Here is a 27,324-nt window from a genome sequence, read left to right on the forward strand (position 1 = left end):
CCCCATGTCTGTGGATGATGTCATAATGAGGGAACATATAGATATTGAAGAGGAGGGGACCAAGGACAGAGCCCTGAGGAATGTCGCACGAGACGGTGCGGGGCTAGAGGAGAAGCCGTTTGTGGAGATGTAGTGGAGATGGTATGAGAGGTAGGATCTGAACCACTCAAGGACAGAACCATGAAGGTTGAAGTGCGAGGAGATGTGGTGGAGGAGGCTAGAGTGGTCAACGGTATTGAAGGCAGCAGAGAAGTCAAGGAGGACGAGGAGGCAGAGGGAGCCCTGATCACAGATGGACAAAATGTAATTTGTCACCTTGACCAAAGCTGTTTCTGTGCTGTGAGTGGCATGGAAACCTGATCAGAGCAGTTCGTAAAGGGATTGGTGTGAGAGGAAGGAGCAAACCTGGGAGAGATAGGAGCGAAGCCCAATGCACACTTTGGTGTACCAAGCCTTGGACCTTGCCAACCTGCGCCTAATATTATACGGAATTAGGTAAGCAGAATGCGTCCCTCCAGAGAAGAGTGCACATTTCATTTCAATAAATATAATAATTTTTATGCGTAAGTGGGATGATTGTAGCTCTCAGTTTGGTTTGGATGCTCTTAAAATTAGAGATGAGTTTCTGCATGTGTCAGATACCCAACTGACCAACAAAAAGTCAATATATATATATATTAAAAACTTTGAAAATAAATAAAGCTCCAAGTAATAATTAGACAAGCTATGGCTCTTTGGTTTTGAAAATAGATATCTCAGTGAGGATTTTATAAAGGTGTATTAGGATTTTAAATGGGACTGAAAGAGTAAACCCAGAACAATATTTTTAGATACACCAGGACTGCAGAACAAGAGGGTACAGGTTTAAGATTCCAAAGAGCAATGTCAGAACATACACCAGGAAATATTTATTTACCCAGAACGTAATTAATAATTGGAACTAGTTGAGGATAAGACACTGGCCTCTTTTAAGAAACAGTGTGGTGCTTTATTGAGGGGAAGGCAGGATGGATATTCTGTATGGATGTGATCGAATGGCCTGAGAACAGAGGTTGCAATCCTGGTGCCGTTTTGGGAATCCCGGGAGTTTGGGATTTTAATTCCCCAAATCCTGGGATCCTGGGATCCCGAATCTTACCTCATCCAGGATTCCTGCAGTTGATCTCCACACCAGTAAGACCTACCTCAGAAAGAGCCTCCTTCCACAAAACGATTTAAACACCTGCCTGTCCTCTCCAACTAGCTCGTCCTCGCAACAACTTGTGATCCACTCCTGGCAGAAGGATAAGATCTGCCTCCTCTTCCACCCGTGATTGGGATTCCTGGGAAGGTAACCGCCAGCTGAGAGCCCTTTCATCTGAACCTCTTTTGTGAACACTTGTGATTTTGTATTCAAAGTAATCACAATGGGTCAACAACACCAACTTGCAATTATGTAGCACCCCCCACACAGGGTAGGGTCTCAGAGCACAGTGTCTACTCATTTACGAGTCTACCATCTTGTGACCCTCTATGAATCTATGGTTTGACGGTTTGAAAGGACTATTCTTGAAACTGGATTTTCTTCATTTAATCATAGCTCCCAGTACCTATTGTTGTTCCACTGGAGGCAATGAGCAGCAGAAGAAGAACTGGTGAATAAGACTCAGCAAAGAGTCCATTGATCCAAAATCCTACTCCTTAGGAGTATTTTGTCTTAAAAGTTAAGATGATGTAAAATAGTGGAAAACTGTTAAATTCAGTCTTAATTTGGAAACTGTTTCATTTTCAGATCTATGGGAAAATCTACTTCCAAATTAAGACAGATTTTAAGAAATTTCCATAAAACTGCATCAATATTAAAACTTAAGACAAAGTGTTCTTACAGGCTAAAACTAGGTGGGATTTTGGCCTTTTGGCTTACTTGGCTTTGTCTTGGAAACACAGTGATGATGTTGGCCCTGATCGGGAGGCGATCGTCAGGTGTAACAGATGCCTTGTTTTAGACAAGAAATAAATAGACTTCCACTTTTTCTTCCAAACAAATAATTACAAGGGAGGTGTTTTTTATAATACCTAGCTGTACCTGCTGGAGCATCGCTTGCAACCAAAGGATCTAATATGGAATGTCGTTTGATACACAGACAGACACACAGACAGACATTTAATCTTTATCTATGCTCATCTGGGAGGACTCCTGTGGGAGGACTCCGCACTTTAATAATGTAATGTTCTCTGTGACGTATGTACTCTGTGATGTATGTGCTCTGTGACGCACAATGCCACAGCGCCACTTTGACTCAGCGGTCACCAGGTGTAATTGCAGCACAAATCGTAAAACTGAAAATAGATAATGAACAAAAGGAGATACCCATGTCAAATATGTCCATGTCACTCCCAGTTACAAGACTTTTCTGATGAGGTAAAAATCATGTCTCTACGTTAATCGGTTATTGAGATCCTTCTTGAAGCACAGACAGACTTAGTCATTTTATTAGTATAAACAAGATAAATAGAAGAAAATAGATAATCCTTGCATTTGGTATAATGCCTTATCACTTTTTTTGAAATGTCTCAAAGTGCTTCGCAGGATATAATAGTAATAATAATAATCATCCTTGCATTTGATATAGCACCTAATCCTGTCTTCAAAGCGTCTCAAAGCGCTTCACAGAATATACTGTAAAGTGAATTGACTGTATATTTTGTGGGTGAACTGTGGCAGCCAATTGTGCACAGCAGTGTCCCACAAACAGTCGTGGATTGAAGTGACCAATTTTTTTTTGAAGATTCCATCACTCTGGGTAATTCATATTTATGCAGTGACTTTGTTGCCTGGCTGATCCCTTGGAGCCATCTTAATCCCAAGGAGGTATGTTCTTGGCTGAAGCCTGGCCATCCTGGTTTGGTTGCTGTGTGACTGTGAATACATAACTCCTAACATTGCCTGAGTGTCGCGATGATGGCCTGGAAATTCTCTTCAACATTGCCCCTTGAGACAGGGTGAATTTTAGTCCACAGATCTCTTGCTGATTCCTTATACTTTCATTAAGTTTATCAGAATGAAATCCACTGAACTGGGATCAGGGTAGTTGGGATAGATAAATCTCATCATCAACAACAACTTGCATTTATAAAGCATCTTTCACGTAGGATAACATCTTGACACACTTCAGAGAAAATGTGTCATGGAGCAGGAGGGTATGTGTAAGTAGAAGGGGTCGAAGAGATCTGTGTTTAGGTAGGATTTAGAGAGGGAGTGTAATTTTTTTTACTAGGTAAACAGAGGCTTGTGGAGTAAGGAAACTTGCCCAACATTTTGTCCTGCCAGGAATCAAACCCAGATCTTTTGCTTGCGAGGCAAGTGCTCTAACCACTGAGCTACAAGACTCTACATATGCTGTAAAGTCCTGTAGCTCAGTGATTAGAGCACTCGCTTTGCAAGCGAGAGACCTGAGTTCAATTCCAGGCAGGTCAGGGCGAAACCTTGGGCAAGTTTCCTTACTCCACACGCCTAATAATAATCCCTCCAAAACCCAAAACAATAATAAATTGGTCATTTCAATCTACGACTGTTTGAGGGACATTGCTGTGCGCAATTGGCTGCCGCGTTCGCCCACAAATATACAGTCAATTCACTTTACAGTGTGTTCTGTGAAGTGCTTTGGGATGACATCCCGACGTGAAAAGCGCTATATCAAATGCAAGGATTATTATTATTATTATTAAAGTCATGTAACAATGTCTATTTTCTGAGAGAACATGGCAGTCAATTTATGTACATCAATGTCCCACACACAGCCATGAAGTGAATGATCATTTTTATTTGGGGGATTGTTGGCCAGAACACAGGAAATAATCCCTCCTTATTTTTCAATACAGTAGTTCTATGGGATTCCACCTGAACACGTCGACTTCAAGATCCTCACTCTTGTGTTCAAATCCCTTCACTCTCTGGCACCTCCCCACCTTTCCAACCTCCTCACTTCCCAATCCACCACCCAGCGCCTCTGCTTGACTGGCACCGGCCTCTTGCTCGTCCCTCACACCCTCCGAACCACCATCGGAGGTCGCGCTTTCAGCTGCTATGCCCCGAAACTCTGGAATACTCTCTCTCAATCCCTCTGCCTTGTCCCCTTTCTCCCCTTTTTTAAGTCCTGCCTGAAACTCTTCCTCTTTGACTGTGCTTATGGCCACCTGCCCCACCCCACCCGGCTCAAAGTAAGACGCTGCCACTGTTAAGCGCTCTGAGATGCTACCCTGCATGGAGGGTGCTATATAAGTACAAATTGTTGTTGTTGTAGACAGGACCTTAGTCTAATGTCTCATCTGAAGTACAGCACCTCCAAAAATTGCTATTATGATTGTTATCTCTTCTGTAAGATTTTGGTATTCATAATAATACTACCACTGATGATAATATTTTAATTTGTTACAGAGCCTTTCACATCAGGAGGATGTCCCAAAGCGCTTCACAGGACATACTGTAAAGTGCAGCTACTGTCTGTTTTGTGTACGAATATTGGCCCATAAATATACAGTCAATTCACTTTACAGTATATTCTGGGAAGTGCTTTAAAACTCCTCGAAGACGTGATAAGGCGCTATATCAAATGAAAGGATTATTATTATTTATTAGAGGTAATATGCACACAGCAGTAGTGTTGTTTTAGGGCAGAGAGCTTCTGATGAGGAGCATAATATGACCACTCTAACATTCAGCAACTGGATTTTTGTTTATAGCGCATTGATACCTGTAGAACGCAAACCTCAAAATGTTTGCAGATAGTTTGGCAAATGTTCACCTCATTTGGGTTTAATTGCTGGAAATTCCTGGCCTGGTAAATTATACAATCATCATATTGTTGTAAATAGGTACATGGAGACTGTATGGATTTGATCCAAGTGTCTGCAGGGTGCCTGCTCAGATGTTTTGCACTCTCTTCTTTTCACAGTTGTTTTTTACATTTGAATTCTACATTTAGTTGTGGATTAATTTGAATAATTTCTGCCCCTGTGCTGCACAGTAAGTCAGCCACAGTTCTGTCACCTGTCATTGAGTAATGCATATGAGGGAAGTGCTGAGCAGAGATCAGGCACAGCACCATGCGGAACCAGGGTCATTCTAGGCTGTCCTCGTGTGCACCTCAACTACAGATGTTACATGGCTCAGTGCAAAGCTTGGAACGGATTTCATTCTTCCCTCTTGCCTTTTTGATCATGCACGAGAGCGCCACGTAGGGGTGATCAATTGGTGGTAAACCCCTGCTATAAACAATAGTTTTCATGGGCTAAATGGTGCTTTTCTCATTTCATGCACTTTTTTTTAATTGTCCCATCCAGATATATGATACATACAGAAACCCATCACAATGCTTAAAAGTCTCCAAACCAAACTACTGAGAGTTTCACAAATGTATGGTTTTTGTTTGACTTGTTGGTCCAACTAGTCCGCTGATTATAGAATTATTTAACTATTGCTTGTTTAATTAGTTCTGGGGAAGGACAAATATGCTTCCCTGTATTACTCACACTCCTCATTTTCTCTCTGTGCTATAGAAGTGAACATCTTCTGGTCAGGGCACCAAGTACATCATAGCTCTGAGGACTACAACCTGACCACAGCCCTTCGGCAGTCTGTGCTGCAGAAATACTTTACTTGGGTAAGTCAGTTCTGAGTATTTTGAATGAAGCCTCCTGTTGTCAGTGGACAGGGAGACGGCAGTGGAAATGACGGATCATGCAGAAACAGCACATCAGGACATGAGATGCATCTCCTGAAGAGAAATTCATGTATGTCACACAAACCTGCAAGAATTCAACACCATCCAAGATCTGACTGGAGCTGAGTTCATGCAGGGCAGCGTGACACACAGGTGGTTCCATGTAGGGTGACGCACATTATATCCTGAGTCACTTTCTCCAGTATGAGGCACCATTCAAGTTGTAGATTTGCAAATTTGCCAGCAAAATACCACTTTACAGTATATTATCTGAGACGTCTCAATGCATAATAAGGTGCTGTAAGAATTAATAGAAATGTAACATTTCTGCTAATCTTATAATGATGAAACTCCAGGATAGTAAGTCAATCATGAGCTGATTGTTAAAAATCATGATTTTTTGTTGGGTCTTTAACATAGGAAATCCAATTATAAAGATACAATGGAGAGATTTCTATTTTTTGTTTTCAGTCTGTATTGGTTCCCACTACCTCCCTGGTGCATTTGGTGTGAACCACACTGAAATTTGCCTTTTTGGGATACAGATTTTTTTGTTGTTCTGCTTATACTGGGGAAAACACAGTTAGTTCTCATATGAACACAACAAATTATTTTGGGGCAAATCAATTAGACATTTGTGCTTTACACTGGTGCAACGCCTTGTGGCTTACTGTTTTATATACAGGGCATGCCCTGTTCTCTGGGAATGTAAAGATTCAGTTGAGATCAAAATGTCCCTTTCGTTCACACTGAGACCCTAAAGCCTCCATATACTCCTTTATCCTGATCATACCATCCTTCTCTACTGCCTTTCCTCTCTGCTCTGTATTCACATTTCTGTCCTATCCTGTTTAACCTCCTACCTCTTCCAGTGTTTTCATTTTGTCTCATCTGATGGCTTCCTGCCCCCACACAGTCAGATGCTGTGTTTCTCAGTCCTCTCCTCTTCCCTATTTATATATTCCCACTTGGTAACATCATCCACAGACTCTAGGTTTCATTTCCACACGTATGCCAGTGACAACCAACTCAATGTCTCTGCCACAACCCTCAATTCTAGGACCACTGGTTTCCTGATCAATTGCCTGTCAAACATCACATCCTGGATGAGCTCTAACTTTCTGCAGTTGAACATTGGCAAAGGCTCTCCTGCTTCACTCCGGTCAGTAACTTTTCAAACGCTAACAGCGTCAACTGCACAGATGCACATTCCACCTGTTGGAGCTGGTGCAGAACCTGAGTGTCTTGTTTGATCCTACCTGTATCTCAAGCGCCACATCATGGCTCTTACTCAACTTTCCCTTACCTCCGTAATATTGCCCGCCTCTACTACTACCAGTCCCCCTGGACTGCGAAGACCCTCATTCATGCTTTCATCACATCCAGGCTTCACCACGCCAATACTCTGCTTGCTCAACTCACCAGCTTGTCCCTACGCAAGCTGAAAACTATCTAGAACTCTGCAACCTTTGTGCTCTCCAAAACTGGGCTCTAGGAGCCTATCACACCCATCCTCACTCAACTCCATATGGCCCCCCATCCCCCAGTGAATTGTATTCAAGATCTTCGTTCTCACTTTTAAATCCCTCCACACACCCTTGACCCTCTGGTCTCTAATGGAACAATTATCTCTCAGGTTAACTCTTACCCCCTTTGCTTATTCTTCTGTGCAGCCTGCTTTCCCTGTGGGACTTGAGCTCAGGTTTTGCTCCTCCTCCTATAACAAGTTGACACATAATAGCTGAACACTAATAATAATAATATTCCTTGCATTTGATATAACGCCTTATCACGTCTTCGAGACTTCTCAAAGTGCTTCACAGAATATACTGTAAAGTGAATTGACTGTATATTTTGTGGGCGAACACTATTATGTGTTTCTTTCAATTCCTTGAAATGCCCAGCGAGGGACAAATAAAATATTGTACTAATAGGTTCCCTTTTTTAAATATACATCTTTAGTTAAAAACGTCACATGTAGGACATTTGGAGGATAACTTAAAACATTGTTCAGATTTACTGGGTGTGTTGTTTTGTGAACAGAATATTTGATCTTTGAGGTTCTGTCCTCAATTCTTCTTTTGATATTCTGACTGTATCTGACAGGAAATTCGCAGATCTGAACTACATTTACTGCCTATGTGGAATTTAAACCGGAAAACCAATTTGTGATTTTCCAACCAATTTCAACATGAAATTAATTGGTTTCACGACCTAACCATTAAATTTAACGGTTCCTTCAAATAACAGGTACTTTAAATTATAGCCATTTTCAGCAAAGACAAAAATTCCACCTGTTTATGTATGACAGAAATGTCAAGATAAATTTCACCCTCTCTGGTGCATTTATTGCATCAACACGTACAAAGCTCAGTATATTAAAGATGTAATGGATGTTATTATACTGAAAATGCTCAGAAAATGTTGGAGTTGAGTTTGATTTAAGTTTTGGGAAAACAAAAGTTTTGCAGAACTTATTTTCCCGACCCTCAAAAGCCACCTTAAAAACTAGCTTTATGACCATGCTTCTAGCTACTTACCCCAACTCCCTACCTTCCCATTCAAGCTCTCAGTGAGTTGTGTGAAGAGATTTGAGACAGATTTCATGTCCTCCCAACATGAAAGCCGTTATAGAAATGTAAATTATTATTCATTTGTTATTCCTAAATTATTTGTAAATTTGTTATTCAACAACAGCACAACAACTTGAATTTAAATAGCGGCCTTCACGTGGGGTAGCGTCTCGGAGTGCTTTCTGAATCTATTCAAAAGATTCATTGAATTAATGCAGGTGTGTGGAAGGTCTGAGCTTCATGGGTCAGATAAAACTCAAAATACTGTAGCTGCTGGAAATCTGATGGGTTTATTTTTTTTTGAAGGTTCCATCACTCTGGTTTCTGATGGGTCAGATGTTTTACTGTAGAAATCTACAGCACAGAGGAAAGCCATTTAGCGCATTGCATCTGTGCTGGCTCTTTTAAAGACCAATGCTTTTAGCTCTATTTCCCTGCTCTTTCCCTAATTTACTCCTGTTTAGATATCTAGCAAATCCCCTGGTTTGCATAGACTCGAGGGGTGGAATGGCCTCCTTATGCACTGTAGATTTCTATTTCCTTTCCTTTTTTCTCCCAGTGTACTGGCCAACAATTCACAAATAAAGTTGGTGATTCACTTCTTGGCTGTTGGCAGGACATTGCTGTGTGAAAATTGGCTGGTGCACCACCTACAAATACTCAGTCACTTTACAGTAAATCCTATGAAGCGCTTTGAGATGTCCTCTCAACATGAACGTTTCGCCCACAAAATATACAGTCAATTCACTTTACAGTATATTCTGTGAAGCGCTTTGAGATGTCTCGTAGGAGTGACAAGGCACTATATCAAATGCAAGGAATATTATTATTATGAAAAGTGCTATGTCAAATGCAAGGATGGTTAAAAAAAGAAGTATTTGCAAACATCATAGAGAAGCTATAAAGGCAGTGTACAGGTTATAATTTTTTGAAAAATACTGATAAAATAAACTGGAGGTGGGTACTAGGTAAAAATAAGAATATGATTTAATAATTATAATGATTTATAATCAGCACTAAATAATTCTTCCATGAATAATTTGTAACTTTAGTATTACCTTCTTCATTTGACTTTATACAAAGTTTAATTGTGGAATAACAATGTGTCTTTTTGTCTCCAGTTCTTCAATCTCCCGATGGCTTTCTTCATTCCCCCTTCAGTATTCATTGTGCATCTCCAGTTTAACCTCTTGTACCAGTTCTGGATTCACACAGAGGTACCTTTCTCTTTTCATTGGTCTGCAAATTCGTTCCCTCATCATTACTTTGTTTTAAACTGATTGGTTTTCACTATGTGCTGACATGGTACGTTATAGCACCATTCTCTGCAGAAGTAACCCTTTGAGTCTTGGATACTGTTAGCTATTGAAAGATGCACACATTTAGCTTAACCTGTCAAAAGTGATCACACATGTGGAATATGAAGATTGTGCAATAATTTGATAAATGTTTGATATAAAACCTAATATTTCCTCTGCCGTGGTATGTTTAATTAAAATAAATTGCAAACTGGGCTATTTATTATTTGATGCAGAATTACAAGTGCGGTAACCTTCGGGGTTAAAGAGCTAATGTGTATTCAAGACAAAGTGCAAAGTGTTGACAAAATAAGAAGCTGTTTTGCATTGGAAATTGTGGGGGTATCCAGCTAGAACTGAGATCAAGAGAACTCCAGCTGAGAGTGGATATTCCAGATGAAGCTTGGAGGGATGATGGCAAGGGGAGGCTACTGTGATTTATAGTGTTGTCAGTGCTGTTAACAGTTGGAGGATGCCTAATGATAACATACAACCGCAGAAAAGCTCGACATTCACTGTTAACTCTTTAACAGCTACAGGATGAAATTCTTCTTGGCACGGGATATAGAGACTTTGGAGTTAAAAAAGCACCCATGCCAGGAAAGTCACAGCGTAAATGGTGCATTTGGTTAGATAAAGAGCTTCAGGACATAAGGTTTCAGCATAGAATGCATGTGCAATAATGATAATTTTATGATGTAACATTCACTTTGACATTGTGTGTGTTTACAGCTGGATGACATTTTAGACCTTGTGTAAATCACAACTGCTCAACATTAGAAATGTGAGCTTAGACAACATGAAACAAAAAATTGCATTAATTGTATGTTTTCAGTTGTGTTACTATAATTTTATTGCAAGAATGGCAGTGTGAGAAGGTGGTTGTCATCTGTGTGAAATACAGTACCTTGCAAGTTGTGGAGGGAAAGTTGTGCGTTTATTGGATGGTTGAGTGATATCTGACTGTCCTCCATGTTTTGTCATGTTGAAATGATGAAGAGAGTACAACGTATTTCTGTTGTATGCAAATTGTTTATTACATAAAGGTATTTAGTTTTCATATATAATCTGAGAGTACAGTATCTGTTCTTTAATGTACATCTGGGAGCTGTTTCCAATACAGTAACAGAAATCAGCGATTGGAAACAGAAAATAAGCGCATTTATAGACACATGTGTCTTTACATATACTCATTCTGAACTTAAACGATTTCTAATAAATAAACTGACAGTCACAGAGTCTGACCCACTCTGTCACACTGACAGCTGCTCACTCTGTGTAGCGGTGTGTATTGGTGTAGGTCCTCTCATCAACAGTGCCCCCTTGTGGCCCCAGGAGACCTATGCCTAACTCGCTACTGCAGAGTGGTTGCTCACCTCTTTTCTCTTGGAGCCATGAGTTATCAGGAATTTACTGTATATAAGGCTCTTCACATGGTTAGGGTGTCGGAGCACTCACAGATAACATGAAAGAGGACTTTTGGCTCTGACAAGAGATCACGTTGATAATTTATAGACCGCAAAGCTTATAACAGAAAAGCGTCTCTTTGTTCCTATGCCAACTCTCTGCTTGTCTTCTGTCCATAAGTTGCAGATCATTCAGAACTCTGCAGCTCATGTCCTCACCCGCACCAGGCTCTATGACTCTATCATCCCTACCCTTGCCCGGCTCCACTGGCTCTGAATCCCCTAGAATATAGTGTTCAAAATCCTTGTCCTCACATTAAAGCCCTCCATGGCCTTGCTCCTTCCTACCTCTGTGACCTACTAATGGCATATCAACCTGTCCGTTCCCCCTGCCCAGCCTGCCCTACCATTGGCGGACAGGCCTTCGGCCTCTCTGCCCCACCGTTTGGAACTCCATCCCACATCCCTTTGCCTTGCTCCCTCTCTTGCCTCCTTCAACAACAACAAGATTACATTTGTACAGCGCCTTTCACGTCAGGAGGACGTCCCAAGGCTCTGGACAGTGTACAGCATTTCAGACACGAGCTGGGGGCAGGGAGGGGAGGGGAAGGAGGGTCACCGATGGCATGGCCGAAGAGGAGGGTCTTGAGGTGGGACTTGAAGGAGGCTAAGGAGGGGGCAAGGCGGAGTGTTTGGGGGATGGTATTCCAGTGATTGGGGGCAGAGTGGCTGAAGGCTCTCGTACCAATGGTGGGGCAAGTGAGTCGGGGGACGTGGAACAGGTCAGAGCCGGCTGAGCCGAGGGAGTGGGTGGGTTGGTAGGGCAAGTATCAAGACCTTCCTCTTCACTACACCTTCGGCCACCCTCCTACCCCTGCCATCCACCCCTCCTGATCAACGTCCTCCTGACGTGAAAGATGCTATACAAATATAATTTGTTGTTGTTGTTACTGAGAAGACAAACAGGGACTTTACAAAATAGATTCCTTGTGCTAATTGTGACTCCCTAATTTGAACATTAGATTATTACATTTGAAAAGTTAACAAAAAATTTAGTTTTTGTGAATAAAAACAAGAAGTGAACAAAACGCCGACTGGAAGTTCAAGTAACACAATTAATCTAGTTTGTGAATTTTGTACAGGTAAACAAAAACTATGTTTTTACCTTTTACCTTGTGGAGTCCTGTAGCTCAGTGGTTAGAGCACTCGGTTTGCAAGCAAGAGACCTGAGTTCAATTCCAGGCAGGGCGAAACCTTGGGCAAGTTTCCTTACTCCACACACCTAATAATAATCCCTCCAAAAAAACAAAAACAATAATAAATTGGTCATTTTCAATCTACAACTGTTTGTGGGACATTGCTGTGCGCAATTGGCTGCCGCGTTCGCCCACAAATATACAGTCAATTCACTTTACAGTGTGTTCTGTGAAGCGCTTTGGGACGTCCTCCCGACGTGAAAAGCGCTATATCAAATGCAAGGATTACTATTATTATTATTATTATTATTATTATTATTGACATGTAATAATATATTGGTGTAGCTAAGATGGGTGTAACTAAGCTTGTATTATATTTCTCAGTATTTCTTCTGCAACAGAACATGGAGTCTCTTCCTTTTTTTACCCCCAACCCACCCATTTCTGGACTCGAAATCCATCTCCTGCAGTCAGGGGTTACCTCTTTTGGGAATCATTGGAAAAGCTCCATGTTTTCAGCCTGATCTCAAGCAGTGGTCTCCACACCCCCACTGTGATATTTACGATCTTGGCAGGATAGTCATCAGAGACACCTTCAGATTGCCTGTGATTTAGCTCCGATCTATAAATATTTTTGTTTCTGTCTCTTTATTTGGGAGAATTGGCTATCTCAGTTCCCTGTGCTTATTTAAATAAAAAATATTGCCTCATCAGATAAGAAAACAGTTAGCGCTATACAAGTTGGGCTTTGAAAAGGATTTCAAAGTGCAAAACTATGTCGGCTTTCAAGCCTCCTATGGATTATCCTTCCCCTTATAGCCTCCCCCGCAGAGTCCCAAACCGGCAAGTGTGGTCACAAAGCCCATCTGTGTAAATACACATTGCAGTGCCAAGCACTGAGGCTATATCTTTACGCTAATTCAGAGCTTTAATTAAATTTAAACCCGGATCCAGAAAATGGCATGAGGTGAAGAACAAGAGTATTACAATTAAAGGCATGTCATTTTTGTTGTTTTTTCTGTGTATAAGAAATTCTAACAAGTTTATGTGTTGCTAGTTATCTTTAATTAATGCCCTCTAGTTGCCAACTCACTGGTCGGTAGAGATAGTTTCTACTTGCTGTGTTCACCTTATTATTAAACTCTCTCATTGTTTTTAACACCTCCACTACATCTCTTTTCAACTGTCTTTGTTCTAGTAAAACATGCTTCATATTCTCTATTCTCTTCATAATTGAAAGCTTCTATCCATGGTATCATCCTCACAAATATGTCTCCTCCTATCATTTCCTTCCTTCCGCACTCAGTTATTTTCAGAATACTTCAGTGGTTAATTCTCAGGCCCCTTCTTTTCCTTATATATACGTTCCTTCTTGGTGACATCAATGACAAACTCAGGGTAACTTCCACATCATGTAGATCATGTAGATTTGCTTATCCACTTGAACTCTTGTTTCCCTCACGTCCTGACACCTCCCTACCTCTCTGACTCTGTGCGCAATTGGCCGCTGCCAATTTCAAAGAATTTCAAAGTCAATAAGATTTCAATGATAACAATAATCATAATTTTGGCCATAAGATACAGTCAATTCATTTTACAGTATAACCTGTGAAGCGTTTTGAGACATCTCAAAGACATGAGCCTGTTCTTTCTTTCTATTAGATCATGGCTGATCTGTACCTCAATTCCAAATACCCGCCCTTGCCCCATATTGCCCCAACCTCTGGAACTCCATCCTGCAGTCCCTCCGTCTTGCCCCCTCCCTCGCCACCTTCAAGACCGACCTCAAGACCCTCCTCTTTGACCATGCTTTCGATCTCCCTGCTTCCACCCCTGCCCTCCCCACTCCCCCACCCCGACCCTCAGACAAACGCTGTCTGTCCAATGCCTTGGGACGTCCTCCCGACGTGAAAGGCGCTATACAAATGTAATTTTGTTGTTGTTGTTTCCTGTCTGTCCACCTGCCTAGTCACACATCATGACCTGGATGAGACTCAATTTTTTTGCAGTTCAACATGGATAAGATGAAGGCAAGCCTCCTTTGTTGCTGCCAATGTCTCCTCACTTCCGCATCTGACCTTTTCAACCTCGTGGCCTTTCACACAAACTCAATGAAGCAATGGGCAAACTTGGTGTTTGATTCGATCCTCAGATCTGCTTCCTTCTTCCCAATCGATCCCTGACCAAGAATACTTTTCTTCACCACTTTCAAAACTCCACTGTCCGGATCCTCATCCACCCGAAACTCCACATGTCCATCACCATATTTCTTGCCATGCTCCAATGTCTCCGTATTTTCCAATGGATTGATTGCAAAGTCCTCACCCTCACCTATAAATTCCTTCAAATTCCTTGTGATCTCTATCCTCACCCTTGTGCTGCTGCAGTAAACTCAGATCTGCTTTTTATCTCCCACCACAAGAGGCCAAGCTTTTAGCAACTATGAGCCAACCCTTTGTTTCTCTTTATCCAACTTCAAATGTGTCAATGCATCAGCCTGGATCAGTTGGTAATACTCTCGCCTCTAAATCAGAAGATTGTGGTTTCCAGTCCCACCTCACCATCCTTGTGAAGTACTCCAACATGTTAAGTATGAAAGGCGCTATATAAATGCAAGTTGTTATTGTTGAATCTCTGCTCTACTCTTGCAAAAGCCTTGACATCTTTCCTAAATTAAGGTGCCCAGCATTGAACACAGAACTGCTGATCCAAATAGAAGACTTAAATACAATAGTCTAATTCAGATCCAGTCAGAAAAAGTTTACCAATGATTTGACCTTTCATTCTTAAGATGTTAAATAAATACAGTCAATCCAGCCCAGAGACAACAGCACAATTGAGAAATCAGATATATTTTGTATAAAATCTACTATATAAATTGTGCGTTTGTATCAGCAGTTTACAAAATCACAATCCAAGCAGAACAGTTCTTGACAGACTAGCCACTTGTGGAATATCATTTGACTGTGGAGCTGAAGCTTCAATATTTTATGTGACTGAATCAGCTATAGAAATGAATGAGAACTCCCCAATGCTTCAGAGAGTTTACTTAGTAAGTAGCTGAGCCATACAGACTGGGAACTTCCCTGGTTCGATTCCTTGCTCTGAGCCAAGTTATCTGACCTCACTGAGTAGCAGTATGAATACTAAAAGTGGCCTCAGTTAAGAGTTCAGGAAGGGGGAAATCAACTAGTATTCTTTGTCCTGATGATTCTCCAATGACCCCTGCTGGAGGTACACATGTGTGGATGTCAGTTGCGGATGCTAGTGTACTTGACTGTGACACCTTCCCTTCATAACTGAATAGTTTGCTGACCATAGAAATTTGTACAAGAGGTCAATTGGTGCCATGTTGGCCCTCTGAAAGAGCGATCCATTAATTCCCAGTCTTCTGCCGTTACCTATATCCTTTTATATTTATTCCGTCTTAACAACAACAACTTCCATTTATATAGCACCCTTCATGCGGGGTAGCACTTCACAGTGGTGAAGTTTGACAATGAGCCAGGGGGAAAGGGAGGGGGGAGGTGACCGTACGTACAATCAAAAAGGAAGATCTTTAGGCGGGATTTGAAAGTGAGGAGGGAGGGGGCAAGGTAGAGGGATTGAGGAAGAGAGTTGCAGAGTTTTGGGGTACAGTGGCTGAAGACACACTCATCGATTGTGGAGCGGAGGGAACGAGGGACAAAAAGGAGGTCAGAGCCAGTTGAGTGGAGACAACGGATGGTGGAGTAGGCGAAAAGCAGATCAGATAAGTAGGGAGGTGCTAGAGCATGAAGGGATTTGAAAACTTGAAATAGGCCATTCAATGTCCTAAAATCTCTCTGTGTAAAACAATCTCTTAACCTCTCCCTTGGTTCTTTTGGTTAATTACCTTGAATATATGATCAATCACACTCGAGGCTAACAAGTGAATATAGGCCACTTGGGTAAGATGGAGGTCGGGGTGTGGGGGAGATGTTCTACACTTTAGTTAAAGTTCCTCATTCAAATGCAGCAATGATGACTTCAGCAAGCGACTACTAAAGCAGGAAGTTAATTTGTATGGTTTACCTCTTGAATTATATAATAATTAAAGCAAAATATGTATCAAGTGGCTTTCATTCAAATCAACATGCCACACCACATTATATTAGGTACAATGTCTAATTGTTCCTCCATTCCACTGGCTCCGGTCTGCTCCACGTCCCCCGCCCCAACTGCCCTACCATCGGTGGCCGGGCCTTCAGCCTCTCAGCCCCTAGGCTCTGGAACTCCATCCCCCAGTGCCTTCGCCGCCTCCTCCCTTTCCTCCTTCAAGGCCGGTCTCAAGACCTTTCTCTTCGACGGTACTTTCAGTTCCCCTCTCGACTCTCTACCCCCTCCTCACTCCCTCCCTTCCCTCCCCTCACCCTGACCATTTCCCCCACTGCTCGGGTCCTGACCCAACTGTACAGCGCCTTGGGACGTCCTCCCGACGTGAAAGGCGCTCTATAAATGAAATCTTGTTGTTGTTGTTGTTGTAATTGGCTTACTGCTGCTCAGATCAGCCACTTATGCCTGCTAACAAACATGGTGACCATTTGGCTATCAAGAATGGGAACTGTGGCAGATTTTTACCCTCCCTAGTCCAGGGCATACTGAAGCTGTTTTCAGCATCCCAATTGTCCTCAGATGGACATTAAAGATCCCATAACCCTATTTGAAAAGAGAAAGGGAGCTCCTCCAATATCTGGCCAACAATCCTCCAGATAAATTGGTAATTTTTTTTAAAGCTGTTTGTAGGACTATATAACGTACAAACTGGCTGTGCGTTTGTTTACAAATAAATGCCTGTATTGAAATTTTTTACTGTCAGTATTTACTGTAAAGTGATTTTGAGATTTTTCAACTTGATAAGACAATATAAAAATGCTCTGTGTATAAAAAGTTTTATTTTTATTCAATGAAAGTTCAAAATTATTTTAAATAAATGAATTGATGACTCAAAATAAATGGGCTCTTTCAAAAAGGAGCAAAGAAATTACCTAATAATAGGCACCACATGGTTAGAGAGTTCAGATTTAACCTTAAATTAAATCAATTTTATTATTTAACCCAAATTAACATATGTGTGGATTCCATGCCTTTAGGCTGGAGGGATGCACAATTCAATTTTGATGGGATAGCTAGGTTAATAGAGTATGAGTTTCAAGGCTGTTTCCTGCTGCAGTTATGGCATGGATTTATTAATAACAATCACACAAGAACAATGCAATTTTCAGCCTGCTGATCAAAACAGAACATGTGAGGGGATGCGGAGAAACAACACAGCCAACCAAGCCTGACCTGCTCCTCATCTGATAACCACACCCACCACTTTCCAATAGGGGTCACTGGATAATAATAATACTGATTGTTACATTTGGTATAGCTACAGGAGCCTTGTAGCCCTGTCATTGATAATTGCTCCAGAACGCCACCCTGCGTGAGGGTGCTATGCAAATGCAAGCTGTTGTTGTATCACTCCTTTCACGTCCGGAGAACACCCCAAAGCACTTCACAAGATATACTGAAAAGTGAGGTGATTGTGTACTTTTGTGATAATTGTCACAACTGAATCTGTAATTGTTATTGTTGTGCAGTAGTAAGTGCTTTCTAGTTCTTAGTTTCTAGACGTTCTTAGGTCTAAGACCATCATCTTAAAATTTAAGGTACTGCAGAATATTTGAAATTTGAGAAGTTTGACTACTTTGGAAGTTAGTTTTCTGAAGTTCTTTTTGGGTACTTTGAACAAATGTCTTCCAAATTAGTACTGAATTGAAGATTTTTTTCAGAATTATGCTTCATCTTAAATTTCTAAGCCCATGAGAAATTTTAGATGTGTGGTTTCAAAATGGGGGAAATTGTCAAAATGTTAAGAAAGGCGAGGGAATCAATTACTTTAAAAGCAGAACCAAAAGTTCCAAAAATATAACACATACAGACAGATGGAGGGTGAATATCAAATGCCTAAAAAAAATCAGTGAATCTAATGGTGGCGTATTGCTCCTTTAAACAATCTTTTTTGTAGCTGATTGTTATGGGACGCATGCATTGAATTGATGTTGAGAAAAATGAGCCAAACCAGTAGGTGGAGATTACTCAAAAGAAACTGAATCCTCTGTCTGAGAAGCTGGTAAGCCACTCAATGATTTCCACACATTGAGAATATCACAGCCTATCTTGGACACAGACAAAACCTGCCTTCCACCTCCCCATTTCCTCTGAAGGAAAACAATTTTAATTAGCAGTCAGTGCGGGGATATTCAATTCAAAATAAAACTCAAAATGGTTCTTATGGTAGCTATTACATTGCAATGTTATGATTTCAACATATGCTTTTATGTCATTTTGAATTTAAAAATAAAATTGTTTCCTAATCCCCTGAGTTGACAGTGCATAGTTATTTTGCTCTACTCATATTTTTGGCAGTAAAGCCCAGTGTTAAACAGTTTCCTGACTCTGTTGCAGATAATTGGTAACCTTGGGCCTCTGGAACTGATCCTCAACACACCCAGTCACCACAGAGTCCACCATGGTAAGTCTGGTCTGGTCAAATGGACTTCTGTCTAGTAAAATGTGTAAATGTTCCGGCTGTCTGGAAGTCTGTCAGCAGACATCTTTCAGACACCTTTTATTGAAGAGCTTCGAAGAGACTGCAGATCTATATATATTTTCTTTAAACACAGAGTGGATTGTACTTAAAGAACAAAATGAAATCCCGATGAAGGAACAATTAGTTCTCCCAGGAATTCTGTGCTTCAGAAAAAGATTATGATTGGGCCAGGGTTTGTTTTTCTTATATAGTGCAGATTAAAAACAGCCAGGTGGCAAATACTCAAACCATTTAATCATTCGTTCAGCACGTAAATGAGAACATGAGACAGAAACCTGGACCTGTAATATTATAGCAATTAGCTGTTGTCTAGGTGAGATTTGCCAGTGTATTGGTTGTGCTAACAGATGATTGGGGAACATTTCTTGCTGGATGCATGGACTGTAAACAATGGGTTTGAGCATTGGTTTAATACACAGGAACTTTAGATGGGACCTGGCCGAATAGGGATGGGAAAGGGAGGTGGGAAGGAGCATTGATCGAGAATCGGTACATTTATCAACCTTGGCAGTAAATTAGAAATATCCGCTAAGCTATCACCACCAAGGTTGGTAAATTTAGTGAACGTGGGACATGCTTGCACTGCTAATGTCAAATGTTGGGAGAATTTTCTTCTCCATCCCCCCAACTCCCTATTGTGTGGAGTTAAAATTGAAATTCTGTCTAACACATTTTAATATTATTCCAGGGCTACCCTGATGTCTGTACAGCTGAAGCTAAAACAGTGCAGTCAATTTGAACCAAATCTGTAAATACTTGGAAGATAATTATTTCAATATTACCTTTACCAGAATGTCCTCTGCATATCCTGCCTAAATATGCAACAGGATCCTCTTACATTATTTAAAACCTTCGCTTTCAATGAACCTCCAATTTGGATCTCTTACTTGTATCCGCAACAGACCACAGCAAACTAAAGGAAAAAGTATATATTCTGCCAAGGAGTTGTTTAAATTCAATTCCATTTTAATAGACATTATTGTCCCTGTATATCTTCCCCACTGCACACATTGTTTGTAGCAAACGTATCTTTTTACAAGAACAAATAATGCATTTATATAGTGTCTTTCATGTTGGGGGAACATCCCAAAGCGCTGGGCAGTCGAGATTTTGCACCGAAACTTGGGGTTAGATTAAGGGGCCAAAGGTGGATGATGTGAGAGGAGAAAACATTTACTCAGTCTCAGAATTGGAAAATGGAAGAGATTAGCTTGAATTTTTTTTAAATACACACAAAATGAGTGTTTCAATTCAATAAAGAATCGTGGGATTATCCAGACTAAATGTGTAATCAAAATACAATATAATAACAGTAGGAATTGGTGAAGATTCCTTCAGGTACACAGTCACATATACACATTCTTACTTGAACACACTGTATTGTCAGGTTCACCTACAAAACACACTGTCACTACATTTTTACAGTGTACTGTACTTTGTGAATCGCTTCAAGATATCTTGCCCGTGTGAAAGGCGCTATATCAAATGTAAGGATTACTATTATGTACACCCATACACTCACTCAAGCAAACATAAACACACTCACACACACACCTATAATGTGGAATACTCTCACTTACGTACTTAGATATAATACATATTACTACAACATAGACAAGCTTATTCATTCTTATAAACACATTGCATATTCACTCACCCACCCAAACATACTCACAAATGCTTAGGCACATGCATCACTTCACAGATAGGCACTTGGATACAATATATCAATGAACCCTCACCTACATATTTGGGCACACTCACTGGCAGATTGGTGATAATTAAGGATGGCAAATATATTGAAAAACACTTCAATTTTGACCCTGGTAAATGCACTTGCTAAAAAGTCGGTTCCTTTCTCTCTACCCTAGAATAAAATTGGGATGGGCATTCTCAATCCTGCATGATGCCTCGCAGAACAAAATTATCTACTGTATAAGGTGGCACTAAGTTAACAATCTCACTCAGAGGGTCCCCAAAGATTGTTGTTATGAAAAATGTAAACATTTCCAGTACAAGTGCTTTTCCACGGTCTTTGCTAAGCACATTGTTGGGGTTTCTGTAGACTACTACTGACTTTGGAGCACTTGACCCTGAGACCTGGTGAGTGAAAATAATAATCCATTCCTTCAACGCCACCATCACACATCAAGATGGGCGCAATTCACGAAAGTAAAAATTGTAATACCAGATTTCAAATTATACCCTGCAATGCCACCTTTCATCGGAAATGAGCAACAGGGAAATTATCAGCTACTGAAATGCAATATTAGGTGAGATTTTATTTCCCTGAAATGTAATTTGATTTGATGTCTATTGCTCATGGAACTTGCTGCACCCTTCTGAACTGTAAAGAATGAATAGCTTGTACTTGGAAGCAACTTTTATTTTTTTCATCCTTCAGGGCGGAATCAGTACTGTATTGACAAGAACTATGCTGGAACTCTTATCATTTGGGACAGGATCTTCGGTATGTTGAAAAGTTTCAGCTGCCTTGGCAAAGACACTTGTCTTATTCACCTTACAGAACTGCCTGGAATCCAGCAAACAGCAGGGTAGCTGGAAACATCAGCCACAAAACAAACATAGGCTCCATTTTGTTGGCTTTTAAGGTCCATAGAAACAAAATCAGTTCTGGCTGCTTCACTGAACTTCATTCTCTTGTGAGCCTCCTGTGATCTTCTCCTACCCCACTCTTCTTAATAATATAATAATGATCCTTGCATTTGATATAGTGCTTTTCACGTCTTCTATCCGTCTCAAAGCGCTTCACAGAATATGCTGTAAAGTGAATTGACTGTATATTTGTGGGTGAAACGCAGCAGCCAATTGTGCACAGCAGTGTCCCACAAACAGTCGTGGATTGAAGATGACCAATTTATTATTGTTTTGTTTTGGAGGGATTATTATTGGGAGTGTGGAGTAAGGAAACTTGCCCAAGGTTTCACCCTGCCTGGAATTGAACTCAGGTGTCTCACTTGCAAGGCGAGTGATCTAACCATTGAGCTACAGGACTTCTTCTCTCCCTCCTCAATTCATTTTACAGTATATTCTGTGAAGTACTTTGAGACATCTCAAAGACATGATAAGGCGCTGTATCAAATGCAAGGATTATTATTATTATTAAGCGTAGTACTCTCTGCAGTCTGTTCCACAGTACTTCATGGCACTACTGATGACTGACGAGTCAGCCTGGCTCATCAGCAGACAGTGATGTATACTGGTAGAAGGGATTCTTCTTCTCCTGTTAACCCTGTAAGTCACAGAAGAAACGAGTAGGGTGATCCTAAGTGGACAAGTGTCTCAGTATTCACAATGGCAAGCTGTGTGATTTTAGCTAATTAAACTTCAGATGTCCCCCCAATTCACACACTGACGTGCCCAAGTCTTGAATCTCGTCAACTTGTACCTAATATAATAAAAATAAAAAATAATAAATTGGTCGCTTCAATCCACAATTGTTTGTGGGACACTGGGTTTGATTCCCAGGCATGGTGAGGCCTTGGACGGGTTTCCTCATTCTGCTGTTTGCCTAGTGTAGAGTGGGAACCCAGTTGTTCGGCGATTGGCGGATTGCTTTCTGGGGGTAATAATCCCTTCAAAAAATATATATAATTAAAATAATAACAATTTGGTCATTCAATCCACAACTGTTTGTGGGACACTGCTGTGTGCCCACAAAACACACAGTCACTACACTTTACAGTATATACTGTGAAGCGCAAGAATTATTATTATAATATATGTGGAATTAGATAAGCTGGGTGCTCCCTCCAGGGAAAGTAAACGTTCCATTAGAGACACAAATAAATTTCCACGTGTAGGTGGAAAACCGTATCCAAACCAGACTAAGAGTTCCGGATATTTTTGTAATCTTGTTTCCCCTCTCCACTCCCATCAGCTCCCAACCCCAGCTCAGATGCTAGTCATTGCTGTTAAGCTTTGTGCGACGTACTCCCAACATGAAAAGTACTCTATAAATGTAAATTTCTAGTACATTGTATTGATACTCCTAATCATGGCAATGGGGTTATGAATGTGCCAGATACCAAGCTAACCAAAAAAAAATAAAGGGTTCAGCCAAAAGTTCAGTCTGAAAGCACAGACTGCATTTCCTCCAACTCCCTTCCCCAATTTGTTTTGATTCCTAGTGGTACTCAGAGAGGTGGATTGTGCACAGGAAATCTCCAAGAATTTTCCCTTTCTGAGCTAACACACCTACCATGCCAACAGATACTCTGTCAAGAAATCGAAACAGAAACATAGGATATACAGGATAAAGCACAGAAGCAGCTTATTCTGCCCATCGTATGTGCATTGGTACTATTGCAACTATCAGCTCCAACCCCATTCCCTTGCTCTTTCCCCTAAACGTTTAATATTATTTTCACTCAAATATTTATCCAATCCCTTTTAAAATGCTGTTATGCTTGGCTTCAAGACCGATTTGTGGTGAAGCAAAAAGTATTGGCAGCACTTATGGGAAAAAAGAATTTCCTCGTTTCAATTTAAAAAAAATCAATCTTCCAAAAGTCTATGGTTTGCCTTTTTTCCCAAAAATAAATGGATTTTGTTCCCAGAGAGAGAATGGCCTCAGTATTTATACTACACAAGGATCATCCACCCCCAACATCCCCATGGAATTCCATCTGAAGAAAATATATCCAACAGGGTCATTCATATTTATCTAGTGGCTCAAATGGAGTGCCCCCTTGTTGAATAGAACAGTGCAATTATTGAATCCATGCCCATGGTAACATTGATTTGGAAGTATCATTCAGGTCAGCATCTTCTGTAGCACAGATCTCTAGTGTTTCCCATCTTGCCAAACTCTGAAATTCTTCCAGGAAGGTATCCCACATTAAAAGTTACCCAGCCAACCTTAACTTATCTTCAATGTGGTATCAGGGTCAATGATGTGATAATTTAATTAAAGGATTTCTGAATGAAAAAATCCGGAGTTCAGGAACCCGTCTCCCAGGCTCCAACCCTATATTTAGATCAGGATTCCTGCGTATGACATACTTTCAGTTGCTGTAAGGAAACCCCACTCTGATTTCTGATTCATCTGTAAAATAAGAAATCAATTAATAAATCAGTAAAATTGGCCCAAACACTTTCTTCCTATGTAAATAATAGAAGTTAGACTTACAAGCATGATATATGATGCTCATGTACAGCTATAAATCATGATGTTTTTGTGAATATATCACTATTTCTCTTTACAGGAACTTTTGAACCAGAAAGTGAGAAAGTCATCTATGGCCTAACTCACCCAATCAATGCATTTGAACCTTTCTGGGTGCAGGTAAACATTCTTGCATACAAATGAATATATTTATGAAGGTTTATTGTGATGTTTGTGTTGAAGGTGGTGTTGGTTTGGCTCAATTGGTACACTCTTCTATGGGTTAGACAGTTGTGAATTCAAGTACTTTAAACAATAGCCTACACCAGTGGTGGCCAACCTTTTTGGTCAGCCAAACAAATAAATATTTTTTCATTATACTGATGCATTGGCCCATGGACCACTTTTGGGAGGTCAAGAAGTGACCTGCCGATAACCTGCATTAGTCCAGGCAAGGCCACATCAAATCAATGTCTTGTTCCCAGTAGCTAACAAGCTGCAATATCCATGGAACGGCCATAAATGAAGAAAAATTCAATAAAGAAAAATGTATTTGGTTGCCCAACCAAAGAGGAAGTACAAAACAAAAAGTACTGGAGATGCTGGAAATCTGAAAACAAAAACAGAAGTCGCTGGGAACACTCAGCAGGTCAGGTAGCATCTATGGAGAAAAGAAAGTGAGTCACGTTTCGAGTCCACGACCCTTCAAAAAGAAAATACCATTACATTGTCCAAAAATGGAGTCATCCAAATAAGACTTTAACTAAGTCTGCCTGTTTTTTGGTTGGCAATAAAAAATCCAATGACTGTTTTAAAAGTAAATTTCTTCCAGTGACTAATCAAACAGATCAATCCTGGCAGCAAAACCTAATACTCAAAGATTTAGTTTTTTTAAAAAAGATCACAATCTGAAGATGTTTCATTCACTTCATGACTGTTTGAGGGACGTTGTTGTGTACAAATTGGATGGCACATTTGCCAACAAAATGCACAGTCACCATACTTTACAGTAAATCACATGTAGCACTTTCAGACATTTTGATAATGTGATCAGGTGCTTTATCAATTGAAAGGATTATAATGTATATTATTAAAAACTTGTGTTAGTTCATCTTAAGGTTGCTGATACAATGAAAAGTTAACCTCATGTCTGTTTTGGGACTTTGCTGTGTGCAAATGGTTGCTGGATTTATCTTTACAAAACCAGTCACTACACTGTTAGAAATTCCTTGTGAAGCCTTTTTAGATATTTGGACATGATGAAGTCCAATAAGAAAGCAAGTTAGCTAACGTGTATTAGCAATACATTTACTGGAGACTCGCACTAACCCAGGGTCTGACTTCATTCTCTTCTATATTGCAAGCCAAGGAAAATTTAATTCCTCCGAGGTAAACTTGAATTTAACAGAATGCATATGTTAATATTAAACAGGATAATGCAGAGTAAACTGCTTGTCAGATAAAAGACACCTGATACTTTTAGCATACATTTTGGAAAGAAAAGCCCCAACAATTACTTCACCCAGTGGCGGATCGTGTTGACAGCTTGGACGTTTCCTGTGGTTCTGGAATGGAATATTAATCTACTCTATGGAAAAACAAATTTTATATGCTTACCTATTGCTGAGGAAGAAATTGTCATCAACTTGTATTAGAATCAGCAGATTGAAATCTGGGATTTTTAAAAAATATTAATTTACTTATATATTTTTCAATAAATAATAACCCCTTTAAAAAAATGTTGTCACTTAATTCATGACTGTTTGTGGGACACTGCTGTGTGCAATTGACTGCCACATTTCGCCCAGTCAATTCACTTTACAGTATATTCTGCGAAGTGCTTTGAGACGTTTCGAAGATAAAGCACTATATCAAATCCAAGGATTATTATTTATTATTTATTATCTTCCGTTGAGATCCTATTGGTCTATCTCCATTGTTACATGTTGTTCTTTGACGTAGAAGACCGCAATGATATTATCAAAGAGACTAGACGGTGAACATATCGCTCCCCTTGTGAAGTCATGTCAACATTGAGAGAATATTCCACCTGGGTCTAAAATTACTCTATTTATGTAACATTTCTGAGGGGTCAGAATTTGGAAAATTCCTAAATGCAGCTTTAACTTTGAACATAGTTTTCTGTAAGTTCGCTCAGAGCAAGGATTCTTCCCACTCAGCTCCTGTTAACCCTACAAGATTGTTTCTCTCAATGCTTCATGTAACTTCAGTGATTTTAGGACATCTAGATTCTGGTCAGCTTTAATTAGAATACACATTTGCCTGCAAATACAGTAAATACAGTACAGTCACTACATTTCACAGAAATCTTGTGAAGTCTTTTGAACTCATGAATTCTTAGGTGCTATATCAAATGTAATGATAATTTTAAAAAATTATCATAGTGCAAACTTGTCTTAAAATATGAATCGTATCCCTGCTTCTTATAATGATATGCAATGCAATCCTACATTATCTTTTGAAAAAATATTTGTTCTGCTTATTCACTCTAAAAACAACTGAGTTTGCATTGCCTAAATGTACTGCAATGACCTACAAGCATACATTGCCAGTGGGTCTGCTACACATGAGAAAAACAGATAAGCGGTCAAAGTGCCTCGACCTAAGTTTATACGTGCTAAAAAAAATGGTTTCCTAGAAGGTTTGAGGAACAGGGTCCAATTCCTACAGAAACCACCCAGTTTCAATTTCATAGAATAACAAAGATTTTCGAATAGAGTAAATTCCTTTTGCAAGCCTTGGTTGCAGAGCAATTGAAAATAGGATATTTTGTAAAGGTTCTCACTTCATGGGGAAGCTTTAAAATGATTATTGCTGCATGTTGGATATGGTAGAATGTTGGCACTTAAACAGGAATGGGGAAATAATAATAATCATCATCCTTGCATTTGATATAGCACTTTTCACATTGGGAGGACATCTCAAAGTGCTTCACAATATAATGCAAAGTGTTGTGACTGTGTATTTTGTAACTATAAATTTGTGCTTCAGCAGTAACCTATACGTAAATTACATCCTTTAATGTAAAAAAACTGTCTTAAAGATTTTACAGAATGAGGTCAATTAGAAATGAAATGTATTTTTATTATTTAGGCAAATGTGGCAGCTATATTACTGTAAAATGACAATGAGATGAATAGTCCAGAATATCTTGGGAATATCTTTTGTCCGAGAGATTACAAAGAAACTGCATTACACATTGTACATATTGGATCACTTTTCCAGGATAAACAGTTATGAGCTACAATGTGCTGAATTAAACAGGGCTGAGAGCTCGTCTGTGATAACCAGCACGGGCTGAGACTGCCCTCTTCTTGTGGGAAGAATGAGATTGAGAAGAGACCAATAATAGTTCATTTTGTGTAACTCTTGTTAATGTTTTTT

At 40.1% G+C, this 27,324-nt stretch overlaps 1 protein-coding gene across 2 annotated transcripts in view; it reads left to right on the plus strand.

Moving 5' to 3' along the window:
• Window positions 1-27,324, plus strand: part of agmo (alkylglycerol monooxygenase) — a 152,377-nt gene that overhangs the window by 82,546 nt on the left and 42,507 nt on the right. For both annotated transcript variants that reach the window (XM_007899710.2, NM_001292281.1), the window contains 5 exon segments: window positions 5,539-5,642; window positions 9,397-9,492; window positions 18,647-18,713; window positions 21,196-21,261; window positions 24,020-24,099. In XM_007899710.2, the coding sequence (XP_007897901.1) occupies window positions 5,539-5,642; window positions 9,397-9,492; window positions 18,647-18,713; window positions 21,196-21,261; window positions 24,020-24,099 (413 nt within the window).

This window comes from Callorhinchus milii, unplaced genomic scaffold (assembly GCF_018977255.1).
Source record: "Callorhinchus milii isolate IMCB2004 unplaced genomic scaffold, IMCB_Cmil_1.0 Scaffold2, whole genome shotgun sequence".
NCBI lineage: Eukaryota > Metazoa > Chordata > Chondrichthyes > Chimaeriformes > Callorhinchidae > Callorhinchus > Callorhinchus milii.